Below are 24,909 nucleotides of genomic sequence, written 5' to 3' on the forward strand. Positions count from 1 at the left end.
AACTATCTGTGAATGTGACCAATCCCTAATATTTCAACCTTATTTGATAGAGACAGAATAGAATCCCTACAGTGTGGAAGCAGGTAATTCAGTCCATTGAGCCCACACCGACCTTCCAAAGAGCATCCCACCTAGACCCCGACCCTATCCCCATAACTCAATATTTCCCATGGTTAATCCACCTAGCCTGCACATCCCTGGACACTATAGGCAATTTAGCATGGTCAACTCACCTAACTTGTACATTTTTGGACAGTGGGAGGAAACTGTGCAGACACGGGGAGAATGTGCAAACGCCACACAGTTGTCTGAGGGGGAAATCGAATCCAGGTCCCTGGCACTGTGAGGCAGTAGTGCTGACCACTGTGCCAGTGTCGTTACTGATAACTGTGCAATCTTAGCTCTTAGCAGACCTGACTGATGCAGTGTAATTCCACTCACAAAAAGCCTCTTATCATTTCCTGTTATCTTCAGCCTTATCTAGCAATATTCACAGATCATTAAACAATGCTATCATGGCCAATATTCAATGTGTATATTGCCTAAGAATGCAATAAAATACCATTTGTGATATTTCCATGACATTAATAGACAATGCAAATTTCCCTATCAGTTTATTGGGTGTTGTTTTGAAACTTTATGCACTTAAAAAAGAGAATATAAATTACATTACTTAATCTTACAGAACTTTATGACACACCTACCTCAGTAGTTTGGGTATAAATAAAACGAGCTGTTGATAGCCTTATATCATATCAAAATGGCATCCAAAGGGAGTGTTATTTTATATATCTTTCTCGTGACATTCACTTATGCTGAGGGCTATGGTAAGTAAAGAAAATGACTTTTGCCATGATAAATAATATTATATTCAAAATATATACGGACGAGTTTTTATTTTAAATATTTCAGTCAAATGAAAGCTAGATCATGTCATCGTAAATGTAGTCATTTAAGTAAATTTAATCTCTGAAAGAGAGAAGGTCAAAATAAAGAATAAAAATATATGATTTCAAATTCTGATTAAGAGTCATGTTAGCATGTTTATAAGAACTTAAAAACAGAATTGACACCCTGCTCAATATTAAGAATAGAGTCTTGCTTTGGACAGGGTACAGAAACAGTTTACAGGATGTTGCCTGGTATGGGGGATTTTAGCTATGAAGAAAGGTTGGATAGAAGAGATTTGTTTTTACTGGAATGCAGAAAGTTGAGGGACAACCTGATAGAAGTTTATAAGGTTGTGAATGGCATGGATAGAGTGGAAAGTATGAGGTTTTTGACCAGGGTGGAGAGGTCAATTACTAGGGGACACAGGTTCAAGGTGCAGGGGGAGAAATTTTAAAAAGATGTGCGAGGCAAGTTTATCACACAAAGGGTGGTGACTGCCTGGAATGTGCTGCCTGAGGAGTGTTAGAAGCAGACACAATAGTAGCATTCAAGAAGCAGCTGGACGAACACATGAATAGGAAAGGAATACAGGGATATGGATCCTGTCAGTAAAGACAGTATTAGTCTGGAAAGGCAAAATGTGTCAGCGCAGGATTGGAAGGCTGAAGAGCCTGTTCCTGTGCTGTATTGTTCTTTGTTCTTTGTCCTGCTTTCATTTCCTGACAGCAGCACATAGTTAGCTTGCTTTACTTCTAGTTGATAAGAAAATCAGATCATTCAGTATCAGTCTCTAAACTTCAAAGGTGAAAGCTGTAATTACATAATATACTTGGTAAGAAATATCAAAATTTGCTCACTATTAAAGATTCAATGGTAAATTAAGCTTTGCAAGCCTATACCTTGTACATACTAACAGAGCAGTGATCCATGACTTTACAATTCTCTTTCTATTATATTATCAGGTAACATTAATCAGACCCCACTTGCAGCACCAAACCCTGGTGGGCATGATTTGGAATATCTGTTGTTTTGCCCAATTCAGAGCAACTACCATTTTCCAGGCTAGGAAACTAGGAGTGAGAAGCAGTTTCCTCCTTGGGCATTTATAAATCTCAATTAAAGTAAAATTTTTGTAACAGGGGTCCCTTGTAAATTACACACATTTCAGTGAAACATGCTACTCAGACAAGAAGAATGTAAACAGGTGTTGGTAAAAAGTCCAAGTTTCCTATCAACTAATTTTTAGAGAAAGATTATTGTTGTTTCCATTGCTTTTGAAGTCTCATTTTTTTAAAAATCATATTAATCTTGCTGGTGCACATTTTTAATTCCTTCTGAATTTGATTGTTTGAAGTCTTCTGTTGAACTGCATTCCCCTATAGTCTTGTCACTAACTATTGATGTGGAGGTGCTGGTGCTGGACTGGGTTGGACAAAGTCAAAAATTACGCAACACCAGGCTATAGTCCAACGGGTTTATTTGAAAACACTAGCTTTCAGAGCACTGCTCCTTCATCAGATATTAATCATCTGATGAAGAAGCGGAACTCTGAAATCTATTGCTTTCAAATAGACCTGTTAGGCTATAACCTGGTGTTGTGTGGTCTTTGACCTTGACTAACTACTGAAGCAGCTAACAAATTTTCAGAGAGATGGGTAAAAGCAGGATTGGGACTAATGGATTATTTTTGCAGAGAGCTAGCATGGACACAACAGGCTAAATGAATACCTTCTGTGCTGTAACCACTCAATGACACTAACAAAATTGGGAAGATTGGAGTCCCTTTGGCTCTTCCTATAGTGCTGTAAGTTAGTATTTTCAGATCAAATGACATTTCTGAAAGTACATTTACTTCCACCAATATCCAAATAACTGTCTTTACAGATCAACAGATTCATAAGTATTTGTCACTTGCACTTCTCTGAAGAATAGCAATCAGATTATGACTTTGCTAATTGGAGAGTGATTTCATATGCAACTGTAAATATTGCAAAATATTAAGCTTCGCATAGAACTATAGAAAACATAAAATTAAAAATACAAATACAACACATGTTCAAAGTTTGTGAGAAGATTTGTAGCTCGGGTGCTCGTTGTTGTGGTTCTGTTCGCCGAGCTGGGAATTTGTGTTGCAGATGTTTCGTCCCCTGTCTAGGTGACATCCTCAGTGTTTGGGAGCCTCCTGTGAAGTGCTTCTGTGATCTTTCCTCCGGCATTTGTAGTGGTTTGAATCTGCCGCTTCCGGTTGTCAGTTCCAGCTGTCCGCTGCAGTGGCCGGTATATTAAGCTTATAAGCACATCGACCTGGACCCAATATACCGACCATTGCAGCAGACAGCTGGAACTGACAACCAGAAGCGGCAGATTCAAACCACTACAAATGCCGGAGGAAAGATCACAGAAGCGCTTCACAGGGGGCTCCCAAGCACTGAGGATGTCACCTAGACAGGGGATGAAACGTCTGCAACACAAATTCCCAGCTCGGCGAACAGAACCACAACAACATATGTATACATAGATTAGAAATAAAACACTAGTCTGGAAAAAGTTTACAAAATGATCATATGATCAATCTCTGAATTATTTGTGAAGAGCAGATATGTTAACATTGTGGCTGTTATTTAATGGCACTGGTAACTTTAGTATTATCTGTTGAACAGTTGATTTTTGAGACTTAACTTTTAAAGCTGATTTAAGATCCACTGATTCCCTTTTGAACTGGCTTGCAGCATTCAGAGTGAGATGTTCTTCCTTTCCCTATTTGCATTGTGGGGGGTGCTTACTTGTTGTTCTCAAGTTGTGCCATCCACTGCCATTCTAGACACACTCAGATCCACAGCAGCCTCATCACTAGTTAAGTATTACATTCCATCAGTGCCACACAGAAACTTTGCCTGCCAGCTTTTGAATTGCATTTTATATATGCCAGTATTCATTTGTCTCTGTAGCAGTCTCTTATAAAAAGCAGATTTTGGAATAAAGGGTTAGAGGTATGTAAAATTAGTTTCTCACTTCTCCTTTGGTTCCATTCATCTGTTTAGTCCCATAATGAATGGAATGTATTTGTCATATTTCCGCTTAAATTTCTCAATCCAGCTTTCTAATTCATCAACATAGCTGAAATTCCTTATTCCTGGAACCATTCTCCTAAATTTGTCATAAAGTGGAATGCCCAGAAATGGATACAATCCTCCAGTAAAAGTTTTGTAACAGGTTATAAAGGTTCACCGTTGTTTCCTTGCATTTATTTTCTATGCCTTGATTATAAAGTCCAGGATCCTGTGTGTGTTTTTTTGTTCCCTTCTTCTTGCATAGTAAAGACAAATTAAAGTACCCATTTAGTATCTCAGCTATGCCTCTGCTTCTACAGGTGAATCCCTTTTTAGGTCCCTAATTGACTTCATCTCTCTTAACTTTATTAAGACCATGAGGACAGAAGAAATTGGAACAGGAGCAGACCATTCAGCCCCTTGGATCTGTTCCTCCATTCAATGGGATCATGGCTGATCTGACATTCCTTACTCTTACTTTCCAGCCCTCTGCCTGTAACTTTTGATTCCCCAATTGATTAAGTATCTATTTCAGCCTTAAATATACACAAGGACTCTGCTACCACAGCTCTATATGATAAGGAGTTCCAAAGACTTTCAACTCTCTGAGAGAAAAAAAATCTTCCTCATCTAAGTGTTTATTGGAACCCTTTTTTCTGAGATTATGCTCCCTGGTCCTAGACTCTCCCCTCAGCATTTACCCTTTTAAATCTGTTAAGAATCCTACATGTTTCAATGAGATCACCTCTCATTCTTCTAAATTTAATGAATAGAGTACCAATCTGTTTAACCTTTGCTCATAACAAAATCCATCCCAGCCACAGATCAGCTTAGTGAGATTTTCTGATTTGTCTCCAATTCGAGAAGACCTTTCCTTAAATAAGCTCACAGTCTCCAGATGAGATCTCAACATCACATTGTACAGTTCATAGAATCCCTACAGTGTGGAAATAGGCCCTTCAGGCCAATAAGTCCACATTGACCCTCTTAAGAGTAACTGACCCAGACCCATTCCCTAAACCTATTGCTCACTTACCCTACACATCCCTGAAAACTACTGGCAATTCAGCTTGGCCAATTCACCTAATCTGCACATCTTTGTACTGTGGGAGGAAACCCATGCAGACACAGGCAGAATGTGCAAACTCTACACAGACAGTCACCCAAGGCTGGTATCAAACCTGAGTCCCTGGCGCTGTGAGGCAGCAGTGCTAACCACTGTGTCACACTATGCAGTAAGACTTCCCTACTCTTATACTCCAAATACCTTGAAATAAGTGCCAATATTCCATTAGCCTTCCTGATTAACTGTTGCACTTGTGTGCTAGCTTTCTGTGTTTCATGAGTACACCCAAGTCGTCTTGTATCCTTTTTCATACATACTTGAACAAGGTTTCTGAATTCTCTTTTACCTTACTTTCCAGTCATTTCTTACATCTTTCTTTATCTTTCTTATTTACTTTTTCACTTTCTCAGTGAATTTCACAGACAAACCGGACTTTTACAGTACATAGGGAAGCCATTAGGCACATCACAAGTACACCTGCTCCCTGAATGAGCATTATGACTTGATGACAATCTTCTGTCCTTATCTTGCAATCTTCATGCTGTTTCTTTTCTTTGAAAAGATCATGCCAGTAATTGACAAGGAGATAAAATTAGATGAGGACCTGGAAACAATCATTATCATGAAAGAGGTGGTGTTGGGCAAGGGTAATGAAGCTAAAGGTAGACAGGTCTCCAGGTCCTGATGGACTGCATCCCAAGGTAATAAAAGAGATGGTGGGAGAAATAACAAATGCACTTGTGGTAATTTTCCTGCACTTTAAAGCAGTTCCAGCAGATTGGAAAACAGCAAATGTGAGGCCACTGTTTAAAAAAGGAAGTAGACAAAAGATGGGGAATTATAGACTGATTAGGTTAACTTCTGTAGTGGGGAAAATGTTTGAGTCTATTATCAAGGAAGAAATAGCAAGACATCTAGATAGAAATTGTTCTATTGGGCAGTTGCAGCATGGGTTCATGAAGGGCAGGTCATGTTTAGCTATCTACTGGAATTTTATGAAGACATTATAAACACAGTGGACAATGGGGGTCCAGTAAATGTGGAGTATCGAGATTTCCAAAAGGCATTCGACAAGGTGCCGCAGATGCATTGTGTTATGGGTAATATATTAGCATGGATAGAGGATTTGTTAACTAACAGGAAGCAAAGAGTCGGGATAAATGAGTGCTATTCTGGTTGGCAATCAGTAACTAGTGGTGTGCCTCAGGAATCAGCATTGGGACCACAGTTATTCTCAAGTTACGTAGATGATTTGGAGTTGGGAACCACGGGTAATGTGTCAAAGTTTGCAGATGACACTAAGATGAGTGCTAGAGCAAAGTGTGCAGAGGGTTGTGAAACTTTGCAGAGGGACATAGATACTTTAAGTGAGTGGGCAAAGGTCTGGCAAATGGAGTACAATGTTGATACATGTGAGGTTATCCATTTTGGTAGGAGTAACAGTGAAAAGACCATTGCTTGAATGGTAAAATGTTGCAGCATGCTGGGTGTCCTTGTGCAAGAATCACAGAGGGTTGGTCTGCAGGTGCAACAGGTAATTAAGAAGCCAAATGGAATTTTGTCCTTCATTGCTAAAGGGATTAAGTTTAAAAGTTGGGAGGTTATGTTGCAGCTATATAGTGTGCTGGTGAGGCCATACCTGGAGTACTGTGTGCAGGTTTGGTCTCCTTACTTGAGTAGAGATATACTGTCACTAGTGTGGTGCAGAGGAGGTTCACTAGATTCTGGAGTTGAGGGGGTTGACTTATGAGGAGATACTGAGTAGACTGGGATCATATTCATTGCAATTTAGAAGCATGAAAGGGCATCCTAGATAAACACGTAAAATTATGAAGAGAATAGATAAGATAGAAGTAGAGAGGCTGTTTCCACTGGCAGGTAAAACTGGAGAAGAGGGCATTTCCTCAAAATTAAGGGGAGCAAATTTAGGACCGACTTAAGAAGGGAGGGTTGTGAATCTGTGGATTTTAATGCCCAGTGAAGTAGTTGAGGCTTCCTCATTGAATGTTTTTAATGCTAATATAGATAATTTTTTGAACAGTAAAGGAATTAAGGGTTGTGGTAGAGGGCTGGTAAGTGGAGCTGAGTCCACGAAAAGATCAGCCATGATCTTATTGAATGGCAGAGAGGGCTTGAAGGGCCAGATGGCCTCCTCCTACTTGTATTTCTTATGTTGTAAACTTCTTCTGCACTTTCTTCAATGCATTCACATCCATTATGAAGAGTGATATTAAGAACTGTACACAATAACCTGGCTGAGGTGTAACTAGCGTCTTATACAAGTTAAGCACATCTTCCTTGCTCTTATATTGTATGCTCCTATTTATAAAGCCTAGGATATTCACTCATATATCAACTGCTCTCTCCAGCTATCCTGTACATATGCAACTAGTTTCTGTCTGTTCCTAAACATGCTTCGAGTTTAACTTTCATTTTATTCGGTTTCTCCATACTTTTGACCAAAATGCACTATCCTAAATGTCTCTGCTTTGAACTTAATTTGTCATCCATGTGCCCACTCCACCAACTTGCCAATGTATTTTTGGAGTACTTTGCTGTACTCTTTGCTGTTTACAATGTTTCCAAGTTTTAATTGTCTGAAAATATTGAAATTGTGTCTGTACACCAAGGTCTCGATCATTGATCTATATCAAAGCAAAAGGAAGGCATGTTTCTCAATGTCGACCCCTGGAAACTCCACTACAAACCTTCCTCTAGCCCCTCCCCCAAAATAGATCAATCATTATTCTTTGTTTCCAGTTATTCAGCCAATTTTGTACCCACATTGCTTATTCCATGAGCTTCAACATTGCTTACAGGTCTGTTGTACTATTAAACACCTATTGGAAGTCCATGTACACCACATCATCAGGATTGTTCTTTTCAAACCTCTCTGCTATCTCTTCAAAAATCTCCATAAGTTATTTAAACATAATTTTCCCTTGGAAAATCCAAGGTGTTTCTCCTTAATTAACCTAAATTTATTGATGGGGCTATTAATTCTATCTGGAATGATTGTTGCTCAAAGTTTTCATGCCCCTGATGACAGGTCAGTAATTGTTAGGCTTATCCTTACAACATTTTTGAGCATGGGCATAATGTTTACAATTCTCCAGTCTTCTGGCACCATTGCTGAGGTTAAGGAAGACTGAAAAATTATGGCTCCATGTCTCCTCAATTTCTGCTCTCATTTTTTTCAATATTCTTGTATTAATTTCATTGTGTTCCAGTATTTTGTTAGCTTTAAGTGCAAACCATCTGTACAGTACCTCTTCCTTTTCAATTTTGAGCTTGACAATTGAATGAATTTTCTCATCTGTCGCCATGACTCAGGTATCATCATCTTTTTCAATAAATACAGACACACACAATAATTTAAAACCTTGGCCATGCCAACAATTTCCATGTGTAAAAAGTATGGTCTCTTCTTAATTAACCTGTGGAAGACTTTGAGATGTCCTCTCATGTTAGCTGCTAGTCTAATTTCATAATCCCACTTTGCTTCTAATATTTCAATTTTACCCTCTCTTCTGGAATTTCTATGTTCAGCATGATTCTAAATTGTATTTTTTACCTTTTATCTGCCATAAGCAATCTTTACTTTCTTTTTCTTGATTTCTATTTCCTTTATCATCCAGGGACCCCAAACTTGTTTGTCCTGCTTTTTCCTTTGAGGAAGTATTCTTTGGCTATGCCCGAATTATCTCTTTTTTGAAGGTAGCGCATTAATCAGCTATAATTTTTCCCATCAATCTTTGTTTTAAGTCTATCAGGCCCAGTTCCATCTTGCCCCCTTGTGTCCCTACTCTTGACCATCTCTGCCCTTTACGCTACCACTATCCCAGTTTACATTTGTATAATTAATGTCTTCCATTATAACTACTATATAATTTCCTTTCAGATTTTGTTCCTCACTGGAGGACTAATGCAAAATTGCAATTTGTGATCCTGTTAAAATTAGAAATAACTTCTAATCTAACTTAATATTCACTGTTTTACAGGATATGGCTCGTGCCATTACAAGTGCGGGGGATATTCATCAGATTGTTCCTGTGATTACAACTGTTGGACTAACGGCAATTGTTGCAATGATTTCTGTGAGCAATGTTCTTACATGAGTAATGGTAAGAGAACTTTCAGAAAATAAACTAATCTTCAAGTATATATTCAAGACTGTTAAGCTCCAAAAAGGACTAGGAGGCTAAAGTGTTAAGCAGCAGGAGCTTGATGAAGGAGATGTTCACTCTACAAGGAACAACGTTAGAAAGAGATCTGTCTGTCTGAAAAGGCCAATGACATGATATGATCGGGCTCTTAAATTGGCATTTTCAAATTGTTTTAATGCCTCCTGCCTCCCCCCCCACCTCCTTCTTTATCTCTGTAATCCCGTTCGATCTACCATCCGGCTAGGCTTCAGCAATCTGCAAATTCCAACTGCTTGAACATGTCTGAATTTAATTAGTCCATTACCAACGGCTGTACATTCAGCTGACCAGGCTGCAAATGGTGCAAATGAATCCCTTTTTTTTGCCTATCTTCCTCCTTTGAGATGCTGTGTAAAATCTACTTCAATATGTAAACTTTGAGATATTTTATCATTGTAAATTCACTGCACAAATGTTACTTTAGTTCACATGAATCTAAAATTTGTCCCGCATATGATGATAAGGTTTTGGTATTTGCACAAAGCCTGAGAGGAGGTGAGTTAGGGCGAGAGTGGGTGTTGGGGTGGACGATTGTGCAGAGGCCTACATGTTCATTCTCAGCTTGTAACCAGGTTGTCAAGAAAAGCTTAAAGAATTGGAATTATTCACTACAGAGAAGGAAAAACTGACAGCGGTCTTAATTGAGGTTTTCAAGAAACTAGAGGAATTAAGGGAGGGTTAGTTAAATCTGTTGGCTAGGTGGCTGGATGGTGATGCAGAATATCACCATTTGCACAGATGATCCCACAAACCCCAAGTATGGTAATTGTAGGAATCATCCTCCACACCTTGTCCAATATTGATATTGTGGTAAAGCAATCCTTGGACAATGAGGATGCTATATCAGGAGAGAGATAGGAAGTAAACTGTATAGATGCATTCTGTTTGTTTCAACTAAATAGGATAAGGAAGACAGAGTGGGTCACAATTTCATGTTGTATAAGGGCAGATGGGAATAGATGTTAATAGAGTCTAATTATCTTTCCCCAAGAAGGGTGATTACTCAAGCAGTGAAAACTAATTCACTGAGTTCCTTAAAACAACACCTGAACTGGCTTCTGGCTAGGATGGAATCACCTCATGCGAAAGTTTGGTATTGAAATCTAGGAAGGCTCTACTGGATAATTTCACTCAGGTGCGAACTTTCCTTCTTTCATAATGTGCCTGAGATTTTATTTTATTTCTGGATGGTGGTGGAGCTGTATACATTGTGTCATGGGTGACAGATTAGCTGCACATGTGAGTCTTTGGTCCTGTCCTTTTGTTCATAAATGCCAATAGTACCCAATGTTAACTATTTCCCTTTCTGACTATTAATGGTAGAGTATGCCTCAAAATAATTGCAAAGTCAAATAAGCTGAATGTGTTCCTTTACAGGATACTGTGATTCCTATCTCACATCAGGTCAGTATTATTTCAATTCATTTTCTTTTCATTTGTTGTTTTTTGCATTTTCTGATGATATGTCTGTTGCATCAATTAATCTTAATTATTGTATTTGGCGAATTAGGAGACAGTTTAAAAATAAGGATTTAAGATGCAGATGGGGGAATTGTTTTTCTCTCAGAGATTAGTAAGTTCCTGGAATTGTGTTCCCAAAAATGATAGAGTCAGAGTGATTGAGTATTGTTAAGGCAGTGATAGCTAGATGATTAACGTGGAAGGGAGTCAAACAGTAACAGGGGTAGGCAAAATGTGGAACTGAGAACACATTAAGATCAGCTATTATCCTACTGAATGACAAAGCAGGCTCAAGGGGCCAAATACTCTTCTTCTGCTTCTAATTTATATTCTTGGGTGGGGTGGGGGGGGGAGGTGGAGGGGAGGTTCCTTTAACGCAGTCTGGAACCTGCTCTACCTGTACTGTACACACCCAAATTTTTTGCCAGCCTCGGAGCTAAACAAAGAATTGTCATTTTGCTGATGACTTTTGGATCCACAAATGATCCCAATTGCACATACTATCACTGGGCGAAGCTCACTCTGCACACACTGCCCTGGTGCTGTTGCATCTTAACTCTCTTCTTCCAGTGTCTGAACAAAGCAACAGAGTAAACACAATGAGCTCCAATAACTTGTCTCTAAAAGAATACTAACTGGGATGGCCAGCATTTATTGCCCATCCCTAGTTGCCCTTGACAAGGTAATTTGAAGACAAATAATTCTTCAATGGCATCTGCATGCAATCAATCAAAATGTGAACTCAGAACCCGTCATTGAGATAACTGTACCTTTTAAAACTCGGGCACATATTTGTATGATAACCCTTCAGGAAATGTCAAAGAATAGTTGGGCCACATATGGGCCAAGGAAAGATGTGCTTGCCTTGGAGGGGATCCAGGGGAGATTTACAATAATGATGCCAGGGATGAAGGACCTGTCATATGAGAAGTGATTGAGAATTATGGCTCTATATTTGATGGAGTTCAGAGGATGAGGGGAACCTCATTGAATACTGAGAGCCCTGGATAGAGTAGAAGTGTAGAAGATGTTTTCACCAGTAGGAGAGACAAGTAATCAAGGACACAGCCTCAATCAAAGGCTGATCCTTTGCAACTGAGATGAAGGGGAATTTCTTCAGCCACAGGGTAGTGAATCTGTGGAACTCATTGATGTGGAAGGCTGTGGAGCCAAGTTATTGTATGTCTTTAAGACAGTGATAGATAGTTTCTTGATTAGTAAGGAGATCTGGGACTATGAGGGAAGGCAGAAGAATGGGTTTGAGAAACATATCAGTCATGATTGAATGTTGAAGCAGATTTGAGATGAAGTAATTCTGCTTCAAAATCTTAATGGTCTTGTGATGTCAACCTTGTTGTTTAATCTATTCCTTCCATTCATAATGGTATTGATACTCGAGTGGAGCCTCCTCATATGCATCTATGGTCACTTTATCTTTTAATGGAATTGCCTATTCCTTCTCCACATTTTTTTGTTTGTTTGGCTTCCCCTTAAATATCTATGGCATTTTAAATACCATCTGCATGTGATAGCAAATACAACAGTCTCACCACTCTCTAGCTGAGGATGATTCTTTTTCTGAATTGCCTATCTGAGTTTGCAATGACAATATTGGTTTTCCAATATTGCCTATCCCTCAACTGTAAAGTCTCGATCCTTGAGCATGTCGACATCTGCCAGGTCCCCATTTTTCCTGGAGCTCCCTTTTTGAATCCCTCCGGTTAGATTGGTGCCCCTGTTTTAGTACCGGATCAACACTTTATAAAGACATAAAGGACATCTAATGTGAGTATGCTAGGCAATGGGAGTATTAGTCTAAAACAATTTGCATAAAGTTATATCAGACCAAATCAATCTTCTTTCTTTAAGGTGTTCAAAAGGATCACATGGGATCGAAACTTGAAAGGACATGACAAATATACTTGTTACTAATGCATTATATTTAATCTTTTGACAGAGAATCCTTGTCCATTTAACCTATTCATGCCCCTCATGATTTTTTAGACCTCTTTAAGGTCACTTCCAAATCTTTGAAGCTCCAGGAAAAATAGCCCCAGCCTATTCAGCCTCTCTAAACACATTCAATGATTCACTGTTCTGAGGTAGAGTATCACATAGAGCAATCATCTTTCGAGAAAATAATTTTTTTCTCTGCTCTGTCTAATGTGTTTATACTAAAACGTGAATCAAAGTGTGTCAGGGACCATCTATTGTTCTATTTCCTCCTGGTACATCAGCAATACCACTTCTCCTGTATGACACAGAGTTGCTGGTCTCAAAATGATCACTGCTCCAAGAGTTGTGTCTTCCTCCTTGAGAGTGTAAAATGCCAGGGCATCGTAGGTGATGGAGCAAGTGTTGGTAAATGGGAGAGTATAGTTTGGTTTTCTCAGATCAGCACAAACATGGTGGGCTGAAGGACCTGTTTCTATGCTGAATGACATTATGACTCTTTCTGTGGAGGTCCCACTTCATACAAATGAGATCGGCCATCTCATGAAATACTAAAATGCAATGATCTGGTCAAGTTGTATGGGCTTGCCTCAGTAATTATACTATGGAGCTGGGAGCCTACTCTTGTTGTACAATCAATCCCTACCATTCTTGCTGTAGTGTAGCCTCCTCATGTACTTCTTCATTCATGTCTTTTAATAGAACTTTCTCTTCCTTCTCGATTGTAAGCTTGTCTTGCTTCTATTTTCATTTCTTATCGGATTTCAATTACCATGTACACTGGCAACAGTCCCGCCACTCTCTAGTTGAAGATTTTTTTTTCTGGATTGACTGTTTGTTTTCTCAATGACAACTCAATATTGTTTTCTAATGTTGTTTATCCCTGACTTGGAAAGTCTTGAACCTTGAACATGACAACACTTGCTAATTCCCCACTTTTTTCCTGGAGTTACCTGTTGAATCCCTCCAATCAGATTGGTGCCCCTGTTTTAATATCAGATCAATACTTAATAAAGTTGTAAGGGGCATCCTATGTGAATATGTTGGGTGATGGGAGTATTAATTTAAAATAATTGGCATAAAGTTATATCAGACCAAATCAATTTCTTTCTTTAATGCTGTTAAAAGGATCACATGGGGTCTGAATCTTGAAAGGATATGGAAAATATTTTTGTTACTAATTCATTATTTTTAATGTTTTGACAGAATCAACATCAGCGACAGGTATGGGAAATATCTTCAAGATTCACATTTCAATCATTAAAGTTCATTACATGTGTTTTGCTTGGTTCCCCCAACACTTGCCATTAACCCCCACACCCACCTCCAATTCTTAATCATTACCCCTGATAACTTTATACACTATTCTTGGTCTAAATTGCTTTGAATTTATTCAATGATTCGCTGCTCTGATGTACATTATTGCACAGAGCAACCAGTTTCAGTGTTTATTCCAAAATTGCATTTTTTTTGATTCCCCAACAAGGAGCAACATCATGGGCTGAATTTTATTGGTTACCCGTAGGAGAGAAAGTGGTCATGTTTATGGCTAAAATTAGCTTAGTGTTGTGTTGATGATGTGAGTGCCAAAGTGAATCCAACATAATGCCAGACCTACTTGGGACCGGGGCCACCTATTACAGAGTCATACAGTCACAGAGATGTCCAGCATGGAAACAGACTCTTCAGTCCAACTCATCCATGCTGATCATCCTAACCTAATCTAGTCCTATTTGCCAGCACTTGGCCACATCCCTCTAAACCCTTCCTATTCACACACCAATCCAGGTGCCATTTAAATATTGTAATTGTACTAGTTTCCACCATTGTATCTGGCAGCTCTTTCCATACACACACCACCCTCTGCCTGAAAAAGTTGCTCCTTGGGTCGCTTTTAAATTTTTCCCCTTTCACCCTAAACCTATGTCCTCTAGTTCTGGACTCCCCTACATTACTGAAAGTACTAGTCTTGTAGCAAAGCACACTTTACTCATACACTGTAGTTCAAATTCATCAAAAGAAAGAAGTTGGAATAAAACTCTACTGGAAAACTTAACAATAATAGATTGTTTAACTACAGGTGAACTATCCTTTATCCGAAATGCTTGGGACCAGCTGGTTTTCAGAATTCTGAATTTTTCAAATTTCAGAATAAGTGACATTTTGATGTTTAAATTTTTAAAACTCTTACCCAACAGTAGATACACTGTGAGTAAAACGAGCCCTTTAACAGAATTGAGACTTGCCAGTGCTGGGCCATTCTCCCACTCATCACATCTAAGTGACACGCATCAAGTGGGTGTGGAGTTAGGTTAACTGTTTGCACGCTAAACAACCTTGTTAATGAGAAAAAAACTTCAGATTTTGAAATATTTTGGATTTCGGATAAAGGGTCGTCTACCTGTACTAAACACTAGCTATTGCAATATTGTAACATTCCATTAACATACTTAAGTAAAGGCAAATTCAGTAAAATAGATAGTCTCGTGCAATCCTCCATTCCAGGATGAAAACCTTTAAAAGAAAACAGAGTTGCAGGGAAAGATATACTACAACTTCCAAACCCTCTTCAGGACCCCAGCAACTGTTACTAAAAGCCAAAACTAAAAAACTGGCTCTGGGGGAGCTTAACCCTGTCCATTCAGGCTACTTCTATTGCTCCAACTTTTTAAAACAAAATCCGAAGGCCTCACAAGCTGTTTATTTTATTAGATTCACACCTTTTCCCCTCTTTGAAACTCTTCAAAGAAAAGGACAAAGTGCATCTCTTAAAGCCATTGTGCTGTCACATTGCATATCAAGTCTAGAATGGTTTAATCACTAACTGGCTCCTCAGTATACTGTTCTGGAGATGAATACCACACTCCACATTGGTACACACCAGGAGTCCATGTTTTGCATCATTAATGTTGATTTGGTTAATATTGTCTATATGCAATTTGGGATTACCCATAACTGTATTGCCCACAAGCATTGTAGTGCACTTAAATTCTTGATTTCATATACCTTACATTAATACTGCAGTTTTGATTATAAACAACTGCCAGTGATTGCTATCCTGATACACCAGTAATACTGGGAACGGCCACCTCTCCTTGTGTGACACAGAGCTGCTGGTCTCAGACTGATCACTACTTTCAAGAGTAGCGTCTTCCTCCATGAGAGCGTAGAATGCCAGGGCATTGTAGACTAGGGAGCAAGTGCAGGTATAGTTTGGAATGTGTATGTCAGCAGAGACCTGGTCGGCCGAACGGCCTGTTTCTTTGCTGTATGCCTCCATGACTCTACGTGTGGAAGTTTCACTTCATACAAATCAAAGGGCTATCTCATGAAAGACTAAAGTAAGCCAACCTTGTCAAATGGTCTTGGGTTCGCCTCAGTAATTTTGCTGTGGTGCTGGGAATCTATTATTGTTGTGCAGTCTATCCCTACCATTCTTGCTTGTATATCAATGAGCTTATGGATTCTCCTCATATACTTCTTTATTCACATCTTTTAATGAATTTGTCAACTTCTGCTCGTTTGTAAACTTGTCTGGCATCTACCCATATGTCCACAGGATTTCAATTATCTTCTACATCTGCTAAAATCTCACCACTTTTAGTTGAGAATGTTTTATCTGTATTGATTGCTTGTTTTCTCAAAGACAGCTTCATATTGATTTTCTAGTATTGCTTTTCCCTGAACTGGAAAGTTTAGAACCTTGAACATTTTGTCACCTATCAATTCCCCATTTTTCCTGGAACTCCCTGCTTACATTCCTCCAGTCAGATTGGTGCCTCTATTATAATATTGGATCAACAATTAATAAAGTCATAAGTGACATCCTATGTGAATATGCTGGGTATTGGGAGCATTACTTTAAACATCTGGCATAAACTTTTATCAAATCAAATTAAACTTCTATCTTTAATGCTATTGAAAAGGGTGACAAGTGGTATGATGCTTGAATGGATATGGCAAATATTCTTGTTACTAATTCTTTATTTTTAATGTTTTGACAGTCATTCCTGAAACAACAGGGCCAGCAGGTATGGAAAATATCTTCAAGAAAATGTATTGATTTACTTATCAATGATTAAAGTTCATTTCATGTACTTTGCCTACTTCCTCCAACACACCCCACAACACTTAATCATTACCCCGATACCTTGATAGACCGACGTTGGTCTAAAGTACCTTCAACATATTCAATTATTCACTGCTCTGATGTAGAGTATTATGTAGAACAACCACTTTTAGGGAAAATAAATATTTTCTCAGCTCTATTTTAAGTGTTGATGCTAAAATATGGACCAAAGTGTGAATTCATTTGTATCTGTGGATACATTTCCTCTTGGTACACCAGTTGTACTGGGAGTGACCACCTTTCCTGGTGTGACACAGAGTTGCTGGTCTCAGACTTGCCACTGCTCCTAGAGTTGCTCTCCCTCCTTGAAAGCATAAAATGCCAGGCCATCATAGTCTATAGACAAAATGCAGGGAAATGAGATGAGTATAGTTTGGTTTTTGTATGTTGGCATTGACATGGTTGGCCGACCATTGCTGTATGCATCCATGACTTCATGGGAAGGTCTCACTTCAGACAAATCAAAGGGCCATCTCACGAAAGACTGAAGTCAGGTGAACTTGTTAACTGGCATTGGGTTCATCTCAGTAATTATGTTGTGGTGCTGGGAAGCTATCCTTGGTGTACAATCTATCACTGCAATTCTTGCTGGTACTGATGCTCCACTGGAGCCTCCTCATAACCTTTTTTACTCATGTCTTTTAATGCACTCGTCCATTCCGTCTTGATCATACTCTTGTCTGGCTTCTACTTATACGTCCATAGGACTTCAACTATCATCTCCAATCACTCTCTCACTGAGGAGCTTCTTTTCTGAATTGCCTGTTTGATTTCTCAATGACAATTTAGAATTGATTTTCCAATATTGCTAATCCCTCAACTGGAAAGTCTAGAACCTTGAACATGTTGACACCTGCCAATTTTTCCTGGAGGTCCCTTTTTGAATCACTCCAGCCAGATTGGTGCCACTAGTATAATACCGGATCAACACTTAATAAAGTCATGAAGGGCATCCTATGTGAAAATGCTGGCTGATAGGAGTACTATGTTGAAACAGTTGACATAAAGTTATATCAGACGGAATCAATCTTCTTTCTTCAATGGTGTTGAAAGTGATCACATGATGTCTGAGGCTGGAATGGATATGGCAAATATTCTTGTTACAAAAACATTCTTTTTTATATTTTGCTGTGGCACCTTTAACAGCATGGACAGCACGTATGCAAGGTTTCTTCAAAATAATGTATTGATTCATTTTCAATGATTGATGTTCATTATATTTCTCTGGTCATTGTAATCTGAAACTTTGTTTGTAATTAACATAACTTCAAACCTAACACAGCATTCACTGTTGGTTCATGCCGATACAACTGCGGAAGATATTCATCAGGATGTTCCTGCGATCACAACTGTGTTCACAATGGCAACTGCTGCCCAGATTTCTGTTATCAATGTCCTTACATTAATTCTGGTAAGTGTTTTTTTTAGTAAATATTTAAATTTATATTTATTAGTGTATTATCATTAACACAATAGGTGATAAATCTGAGAATGGGACATCAAGAAAGCTTGTTTCTACTTTTGTGAATCAGTGTAGTTGAGTTCAGGTAATGTGTGATTTCTTTTCCTGCAGTGTATGGTGTATTCCAGGATATTATGTCAGGACAGGTCTGTTCTGTACTGTTTCAAAAACCTGTTTGAGTCGAAAAAATGCTTTCATCATGCCCAGGTTGTGAATGAGTTGATACAGTCCTGATTTTGATGAAGGCATTCGACAGGCATTCGAATTATGTCCTGGTAATGACACATTATATCATCAGGAACATCCACCTTCCAGTCAGGATTAGATTTCAATTGGGTTTTCATAAGGATGAGAATCTTGAGAGTTTTTTCCTGATGTTTAAAATTGCTGACACTTTCAGGAAGTAGTTTCCCATGTGATGAAGGTTTTCCTTTGTATTTCAAGGGTACAGCTCCAATCACTTGCTCTCTTTCATATTGCTTGACTTATCATCATCAGGGGAGTCAGTTAGATCAGACAGCTGGATGGGGCCATTTTGTGAACAGAGTGACACCATCAGTGTGGTTTCAATTCCAACATTGACTGAGGTTTCCATGAAGGATTCTCCTTGTCAGCCCTTGTCAGCATGGGGAGTGGTGACCCTCAGGTTAAACCACCAACAGTCATGTCTCTCTCTCTCTGTATTCACAGAGCAGCCATATGGTTTGGTAGGAGGATGGTTAATGATCATTCTCCCAGGCCTGCAGTCAGTGTGGCAGCAGAGAGGAGGATATAATGCAAGGACAGAGGAGGAGGAAAGGGAGACAGCTCTCTATACAACGCTATATTCACCCAGGGTCCTCAAGGAAAAAACTCCTGACATCAATATCACCAAGGAAAAATATCCATGACAACTCTCATTTCCAAAGCATGTGCTCATTGAAATTTTTTACCATGAACAGAGAAAGCTGTATTGTCAGTGACTGAGACAATAATATTCACCTCTCAATTTGCCATCTGCTTTATTACTGGAGGTGATTGACCCTCTGAATGACCACGCAAGGTTGTTTTTATTGTGTCTCTGGTCAACTGTGATTTTGTCAGCCAAAATACATTTACATTGTACAGGCTATAATTGACTGAATATACATGGCATTTAAGTACAGAGATTAATCCTTAATAGCAAAGATTTGCACTGCTGAATTTGTGTTGGTGTGCACACATTTCATTTTATTTCTGGATGTATAAATATTGTATATCTTGTACCTTAGCTGTGATAAGCTCCCTCTGATCATTTTCTCCTCATCACTTGTTTGTCAAGGTTAATAATACTTGATGTTTATAATCTCTTTGTGCTATTTCAATATTTTTGAGTAGAAATAGTAAAAGATTCTTCTTACATATTTGACAAATTTAGTAAGTTGGATTGTGTTCCTCTATAGGATACTGTGGATATACAACAACAGGTCAGTAATAGTTAAAATAATTTGATTTAATTTGTCAGCTTGCACATTTGGGGACGCTGTGTCAGTCGCAATATTTAACTCTCGAAATTTAACTGTTGTGACATGAGATAAACCCTTCTGCTAATTTCAACCAGGCACACAGAAGCTAACATCACACTGTAATCTGGTAAATTTTGAGTGGCAAAGAACAATCCCAAATATTACTATTTAAAGAAAAAAATAACAATTTTATTCTTTAAGTCTAAAAGAGAACATTAAACAACAATTATTTACAACTCCTTTCTCTTACACCTATTTTTAGCCCCCACTCTAAATTCCCTCTTAAATTTACGGCATATCAATTTTCAAAACCAGTTGTCATCTTCAGATGTCGAACTTCCTCTGTAGATTCCTCTAGGTCATTTTCAGTCTTCTGCCGCACAACTTTCTTAGGGACAGGTATCTTTCAGAGAGCGATTCTGTTGGCAGCCTGTTGGGCCTGGCTGCTCTATGCTGTTCTCCTCAACTGTTCAAAATACCCAAAAACCCTAAAACATCAGACCGGCTCATTGGTTTGCTGTCATCCAAAACAGTAAAATTCAAGTTCAATTGGATTTTGGATTCTGGGGTATAATTTAAATTGATTGGCTGAATTTGAAGTTGTTGTGTATCATGGCAATGCAGCTCCAGGTTTTTGTTTCACAACCAAATGTTATATTTCTAAATTTTTCAGCATATTCTGTGCCAGCCAGAAGTTTTAGCTCCCTTAAAGATACAGTACATGTCTACAACTTCATAACATGAGAAAATTGTCATGTATCTAGACTGCTGTCTCTAGCCAACGTTTCCAGTATCTTTCTCATGCACAGATAAAATAGACATCGATTACCTCATCAAGAAATTGCTTGATTGCTTTTTATTTCTTTAATTCTGTTCAAAAGCATCAAATGATTTTGGAGCTTCAATATTTGCAGAATCAGCATAGCATCTACATGAGATGATCTAAGAGCAGTAGAAGGTCATTTTGCCCCTTGAGATATTTCCACCATTCTATAAGAGCATGAGCTTCCAAATTCCCCAGAAACCCCGAATCATTGCTCTGAGTACCTCATCATCAAAAATTAGTCAAATTCCCTTGAACATAGAATCAAATAATCACAGAGCTGTACAGCATGGAATCAGACCTTTCAGTCCAACTCCTCCTTGCCAACCAGATATCTGAAATAAATCTAGTCCCATTTGCTAACATATCCCTCTAAACCCTTCCTATTCACATACCTATCCAGTTGCCTTTTACATGTTGTAATTGTACCAGCCTCCACCACATCCTCTGGTGGCTCATTCCATACACATACTACCCTCTGTCTGAAAATGTTACCCCTTGGGTCTCTTTTAAATCTTTCCTCCCTCATTTCAAACCTATGCCCTCTAGTTTTAGATTCCTCCACCCCAGGACAAAGGAAATGTCTGTTTAGCCTATTTATGCCCCTCATGATTTTATAAAACTCTATAAAGTCACATCTCAGCCTCTGATCCTCCAAGGAAAATAGCCCCAGCCTGTTCCACCTCTCAAAATTCATTCACTGATTCACTGTTCTGAGGTAACTTATCATGTAGAGCAATCACCTTCCAAGAAAATAATTTTTTTCTCAGCTTTGTCTGATGTATTTATACTAAAATGTGGACCAAACTGTGTCAGGGCCATCTATTGTTCCACTTCCTCCTGGTACACCAGCAATACCACCTCTCCTGGTGTGACACAGAGTTGCTGGTCTCAAACTAATCACTGCTCCAAGAATTGCTTCCTCCTCCTTGAGAGTGTAAAATACCAGGGCATTGTAGGTGATGGAGCAAGTACAGGTTAATTGGAGAGTATAGTTTGGTTTTTGCAGGTCAGCACAAACATGGTGGTCTGAAGGCCCTGTTTCTATGCTGAATATATGATTCTTTCTGTGGAGGTCCCACTCCATATGAATGAGACGGCAATCTCATGAAATACCAAAGGGCATTGATCTGGTCAAGTTGTGTTGAGTGTGCCTCAGTAATTGTACTGTGGAGCTGGGAGCCAACCCTTGTTGTACAATCAATCCCTACCATTCCTGTTGGTATTGATACTGTAGTGGATCCTCCTCATGTACTCCAACATTCACATCTTTTAATAGAATTTTCTCTTCAATCTTGATTCTATGCTGTCTCGTTTCTACTTTTATATCTTATCGAATTTCAATTATCATCTACATTGGCAACATTCTCGCCACTCTCTAGTTAAGGTTTTTTTTTCTGAATTGCTGTTTTGGTTTCGCCATGACTATTCCATTTTGCTCATCCCTGACCTGGATAGTCATGAACCTTGAACATGACAACACTTGCTAATTCCATTTTCCCTGGAGATTCCTGTTGAAACCCTCCAGTCAGATTGGTGCCCCTGTTTTAATACAAGATTGCCATTTCAGAGAGGCATGAAGGATATCCTATATGAATAATGTGGGATGATGGGAACATTAATTTAAAATAATTGACATAAAGTTATATTAGACTGAATCAATCTTCTTTCTTTAATGCTGTTAAGAGGATCACATGCGGTCTGAAGCTTAAAGGGTATGGAAAATATTCTTGTTACTAATTCATTATTTTTAATGTTTCGACAGAAACATCAACAACATCAGGTATGGAAAATATCTTCAAGAAAATGTTCCTATTCACTTTTCAGTCATTAAACTTCATTACACATGTTTTACTTGCGTCTCTCAACACTTCCCACTCAACTCCACATCCACCCCCAATAGATTGGTGTGTCTCTGTTATAATACCGGATCAAAGTTGAAACTTTATTGCTGGAACAGCACAGCAGGTCAGGCAGCATCCAGGGAACAGGAGATTCGACGTTTCGGGCACAGGCCCTTCCTATTTATATACCTATTCAATTGCTTTTTATATATTGTAATTTGTACCAGCTTCCAGCATTTCCTCTGGTGGCTCATTCCATACATGTATTACCCTCTATCTGAAAATGTTACCCCTTTATGCCCCTCTTAAATCTTTCCCCTCTCATTTCAAGCATGTGCCCTCTCGATTTCAACTCCCCCACCTCAGGACAAAGAATGTATCTGTTTAACTTAGAAATACCCCCCATGATTGTATGAACCCCTATAAGGTCACCTCCTAGCTTTGGACGCTCCAGGGAAAATAGCCGCTGGAATTAGCAAGCGTTGTCATGTTCAAGGTTCATGACTGTCTATGAAATAGTCATTGATAAATCAAACAAGTAATTCAGAACAGTAAACCTTCACTAGAGAGTGGCGAGACTATTGCCAATGTATATGATAAGTAAAATCCGATCAGATATAAAAGAAGAAGTGAGACAGATTCTATTAAGAGACATGAATGAAGAAGCATATGAGGAGGCTCTTCTACAGTATCAATACCAGAGGAATGGTAGGGACCGATTTTACAACAAGGGTAGGCACCCAGCACCACAGTATAATTACAGAGGCATAATACCGGATCAACACTTTCTGAAGTCAGAGAAATCATCCTATGTGAAAATGCTGGGTGATGGGAGTATTAATTTCAAACAATTGGCATAACATTATATCAGACCGAATCGTCTTCTTTCTTTAATATTGTTAAAATGATCACATGCTGTTTAGCCCATATCCCTCTAAACCCTTCCTATTTATATACCTATTCAATTGCTTTTTATATATTGTAATTTGTACCAGCTTCCAGCACTTCCTCTGGTGGCTCATTCCATACATGTATTACCCTCTATCTGAAAATGTTACCCCTTTATGCCCCTCTTAAATCTTTCCCCTCTCATTTCAAGCATGTGCCCTCTCGATTTCAACTCCCCCACCTCAGGACAAAGAATGTATCTGTTTAACTTAGAAATACCCCCCATGATTTTATGAACCCCTATAAGGTCACCTCCTAGCTTTGGACGCTCCAGGGAAAATAGCCCCAGCCTTTGCAGGCTCTCTAAATATATTCAATTATTTACTTTTTTGAGGTAGATTATCACGTAGAGCCATCACCTTCTGAGAAAATAATTTTTTTTCTCTGCTCTGTCTTAAGTGTTTATACTAAAATGTAGACCTAAGTGTGTCAGGGGCCATCTACTGTTCCATTTCCTCCTGGTACACCAGCAATACCAGCTCTCCTGGTATGACACAAAGCTGTTGGTCTCAGACTAATCACTGCTCCAAGAGTTGTGTCTTCCTCCTTGAGAGTGTAAAATGCCAGGACATCACAGGTGATGAAGCAAGTACAGGCAATTGGGAGAATATAATTTGGTTTTTACAGGTCATCACAAACAGGGTGGGCTGAAGGGCCTGTTTCTATGCTGAATATCTGACTCTTTCTGTGGAGGTCCCACTCCGTACAAATGAGGGCCATCTTATGAAATAACAAAGTGCATTGATCTGGTCAAGTTGTGTTGGCCTTGCCTCTGTAATTATACTGTGGTGCTGGGTGCCTACCCTTGTTGTAAAATCGGTCCCTACCATTCCTCTGGTATTGATACTGTAGAAGAGCCTCCTCATATGCTTCTTCATTCATGTCTCTTAATAGAATCTGTCTCACTTCTACTTTTATATCTGATCGGATTTTACTTATCATATACATTGGCAATAGTCTCGCCACTCTCTAGTTAAGGTTTACTGTTCTGAATTACTTGTTTGATTTATCAATGACTATTTCATAGACAGTCATGAACCTTGAACATGACAACGCTTGCTAATTCCATTTTCCGTGTAGTTTCCTGTTGAAACCCTCCAGTCAGATTGGTGCCCCTGTTTTAATACAAGATCGTCACTGAATAGAGGCATAAATGATGTCCTGTATGAATAATGTGGGATGATTGGAGCATTAATTTAAAATAATTAGCGTAAAGTTATATTAGACCAAATCAATCTTCTTTCTTTAATGATCACATGGGGTCTGAAGCTTGAAGGGTATGGCAAATATTCTTGTTACTAATTCATTATTTTTAATGTTTCGACAGAAACAACAACAACACCAGGTATGGAAAATATCTTCAAGGAAATGTTCCTATTCATTTTCCAATCATTAAAGTTCATTATGCATGTTTTGCTTGCTTCCCCCAACACCTCCCACTCAACCCCACATCCACCCGCAATAAATTAGTATGTTCCTGTCCAACACATTATAAAGTCAGAGAAAACATCCTATGTGAAAATGCTGGGTGATGGGAGAATTAATTTCAAACAATTGCTTAATGTTATATCTTCTTTCTTTAATGTTGTTAAA

General features: G+C 38.8%; 1 protein-coding gene across 1 annotated transcript; it reads left to right on the forward strand.

Annotated features, from left to right (window-relative positions):
* Positions 1-700: 700 nt before the first annotated feature.
* LOC122561395 (uncharacterized) lies at positions 701-24,786 on the forward strand. The gene is made up of 9 exons (XM_087999263.1): positions 701-827; positions 9,009-9,131; positions 10,590-10,616; positions 13,833-13,850; positions 16,631-16,657; positions 18,038-18,166; positions 19,639-19,662; positions 22,290-22,307; positions 24,644-24,786. Exons 1-9 carry the CDS (start codon positions 761-763, stop codon positions 24,784-24,786), a joined length of 576 nt encoding a protein of 191 aa, XP_087855389.1. The 5' UTR covers positions 701-760.
* The last annotated feature ends 123 nt before the right edge of the window (positions 24,787-24,909 follow it).

This window comes from Chiloscyllium plagiosum, unplaced genomic scaffold (genome assembly GCF_037043375.1).
Source record: "Chiloscyllium plagiosum isolate Xiang-an unplaced genomic scaffold, Cpla_swu_hap1 HiC_scaffold_22, whole genome shotgun sequence".
In the NCBI taxonomy this organism is placed as follows: domain Eukaryota; kingdom Metazoa; phylum Chordata; class Chondrichthyes; order Orectolobiformes; family Hemiscylliidae; genus Chiloscyllium; species Chiloscyllium plagiosum.

Bases quoted from the DNA above. Each gene is read 5' to 3' on its own strand.
- LOC122561395 (XM_087999263.1), top strand. From the start codon at position 761: ATGGCATCCAAAGGGAGTGTTATTTTATATATCTTTCTCGTGACATTC. The intron at 828-9,008 runs GTAAGTAAAGAA...ACTGTTTTACAG, and splicing joins CACTTATGCTGAGGGCTATG to GATATGGCTCGTGCCATTAC. The intron at 9,132-10,589 runs GTAAGAGAACTT...GTTCCTTTACAG, and splicing joins ATGTTCTTACATGAGTAATG to GATACTGTGATTCCTATCTC.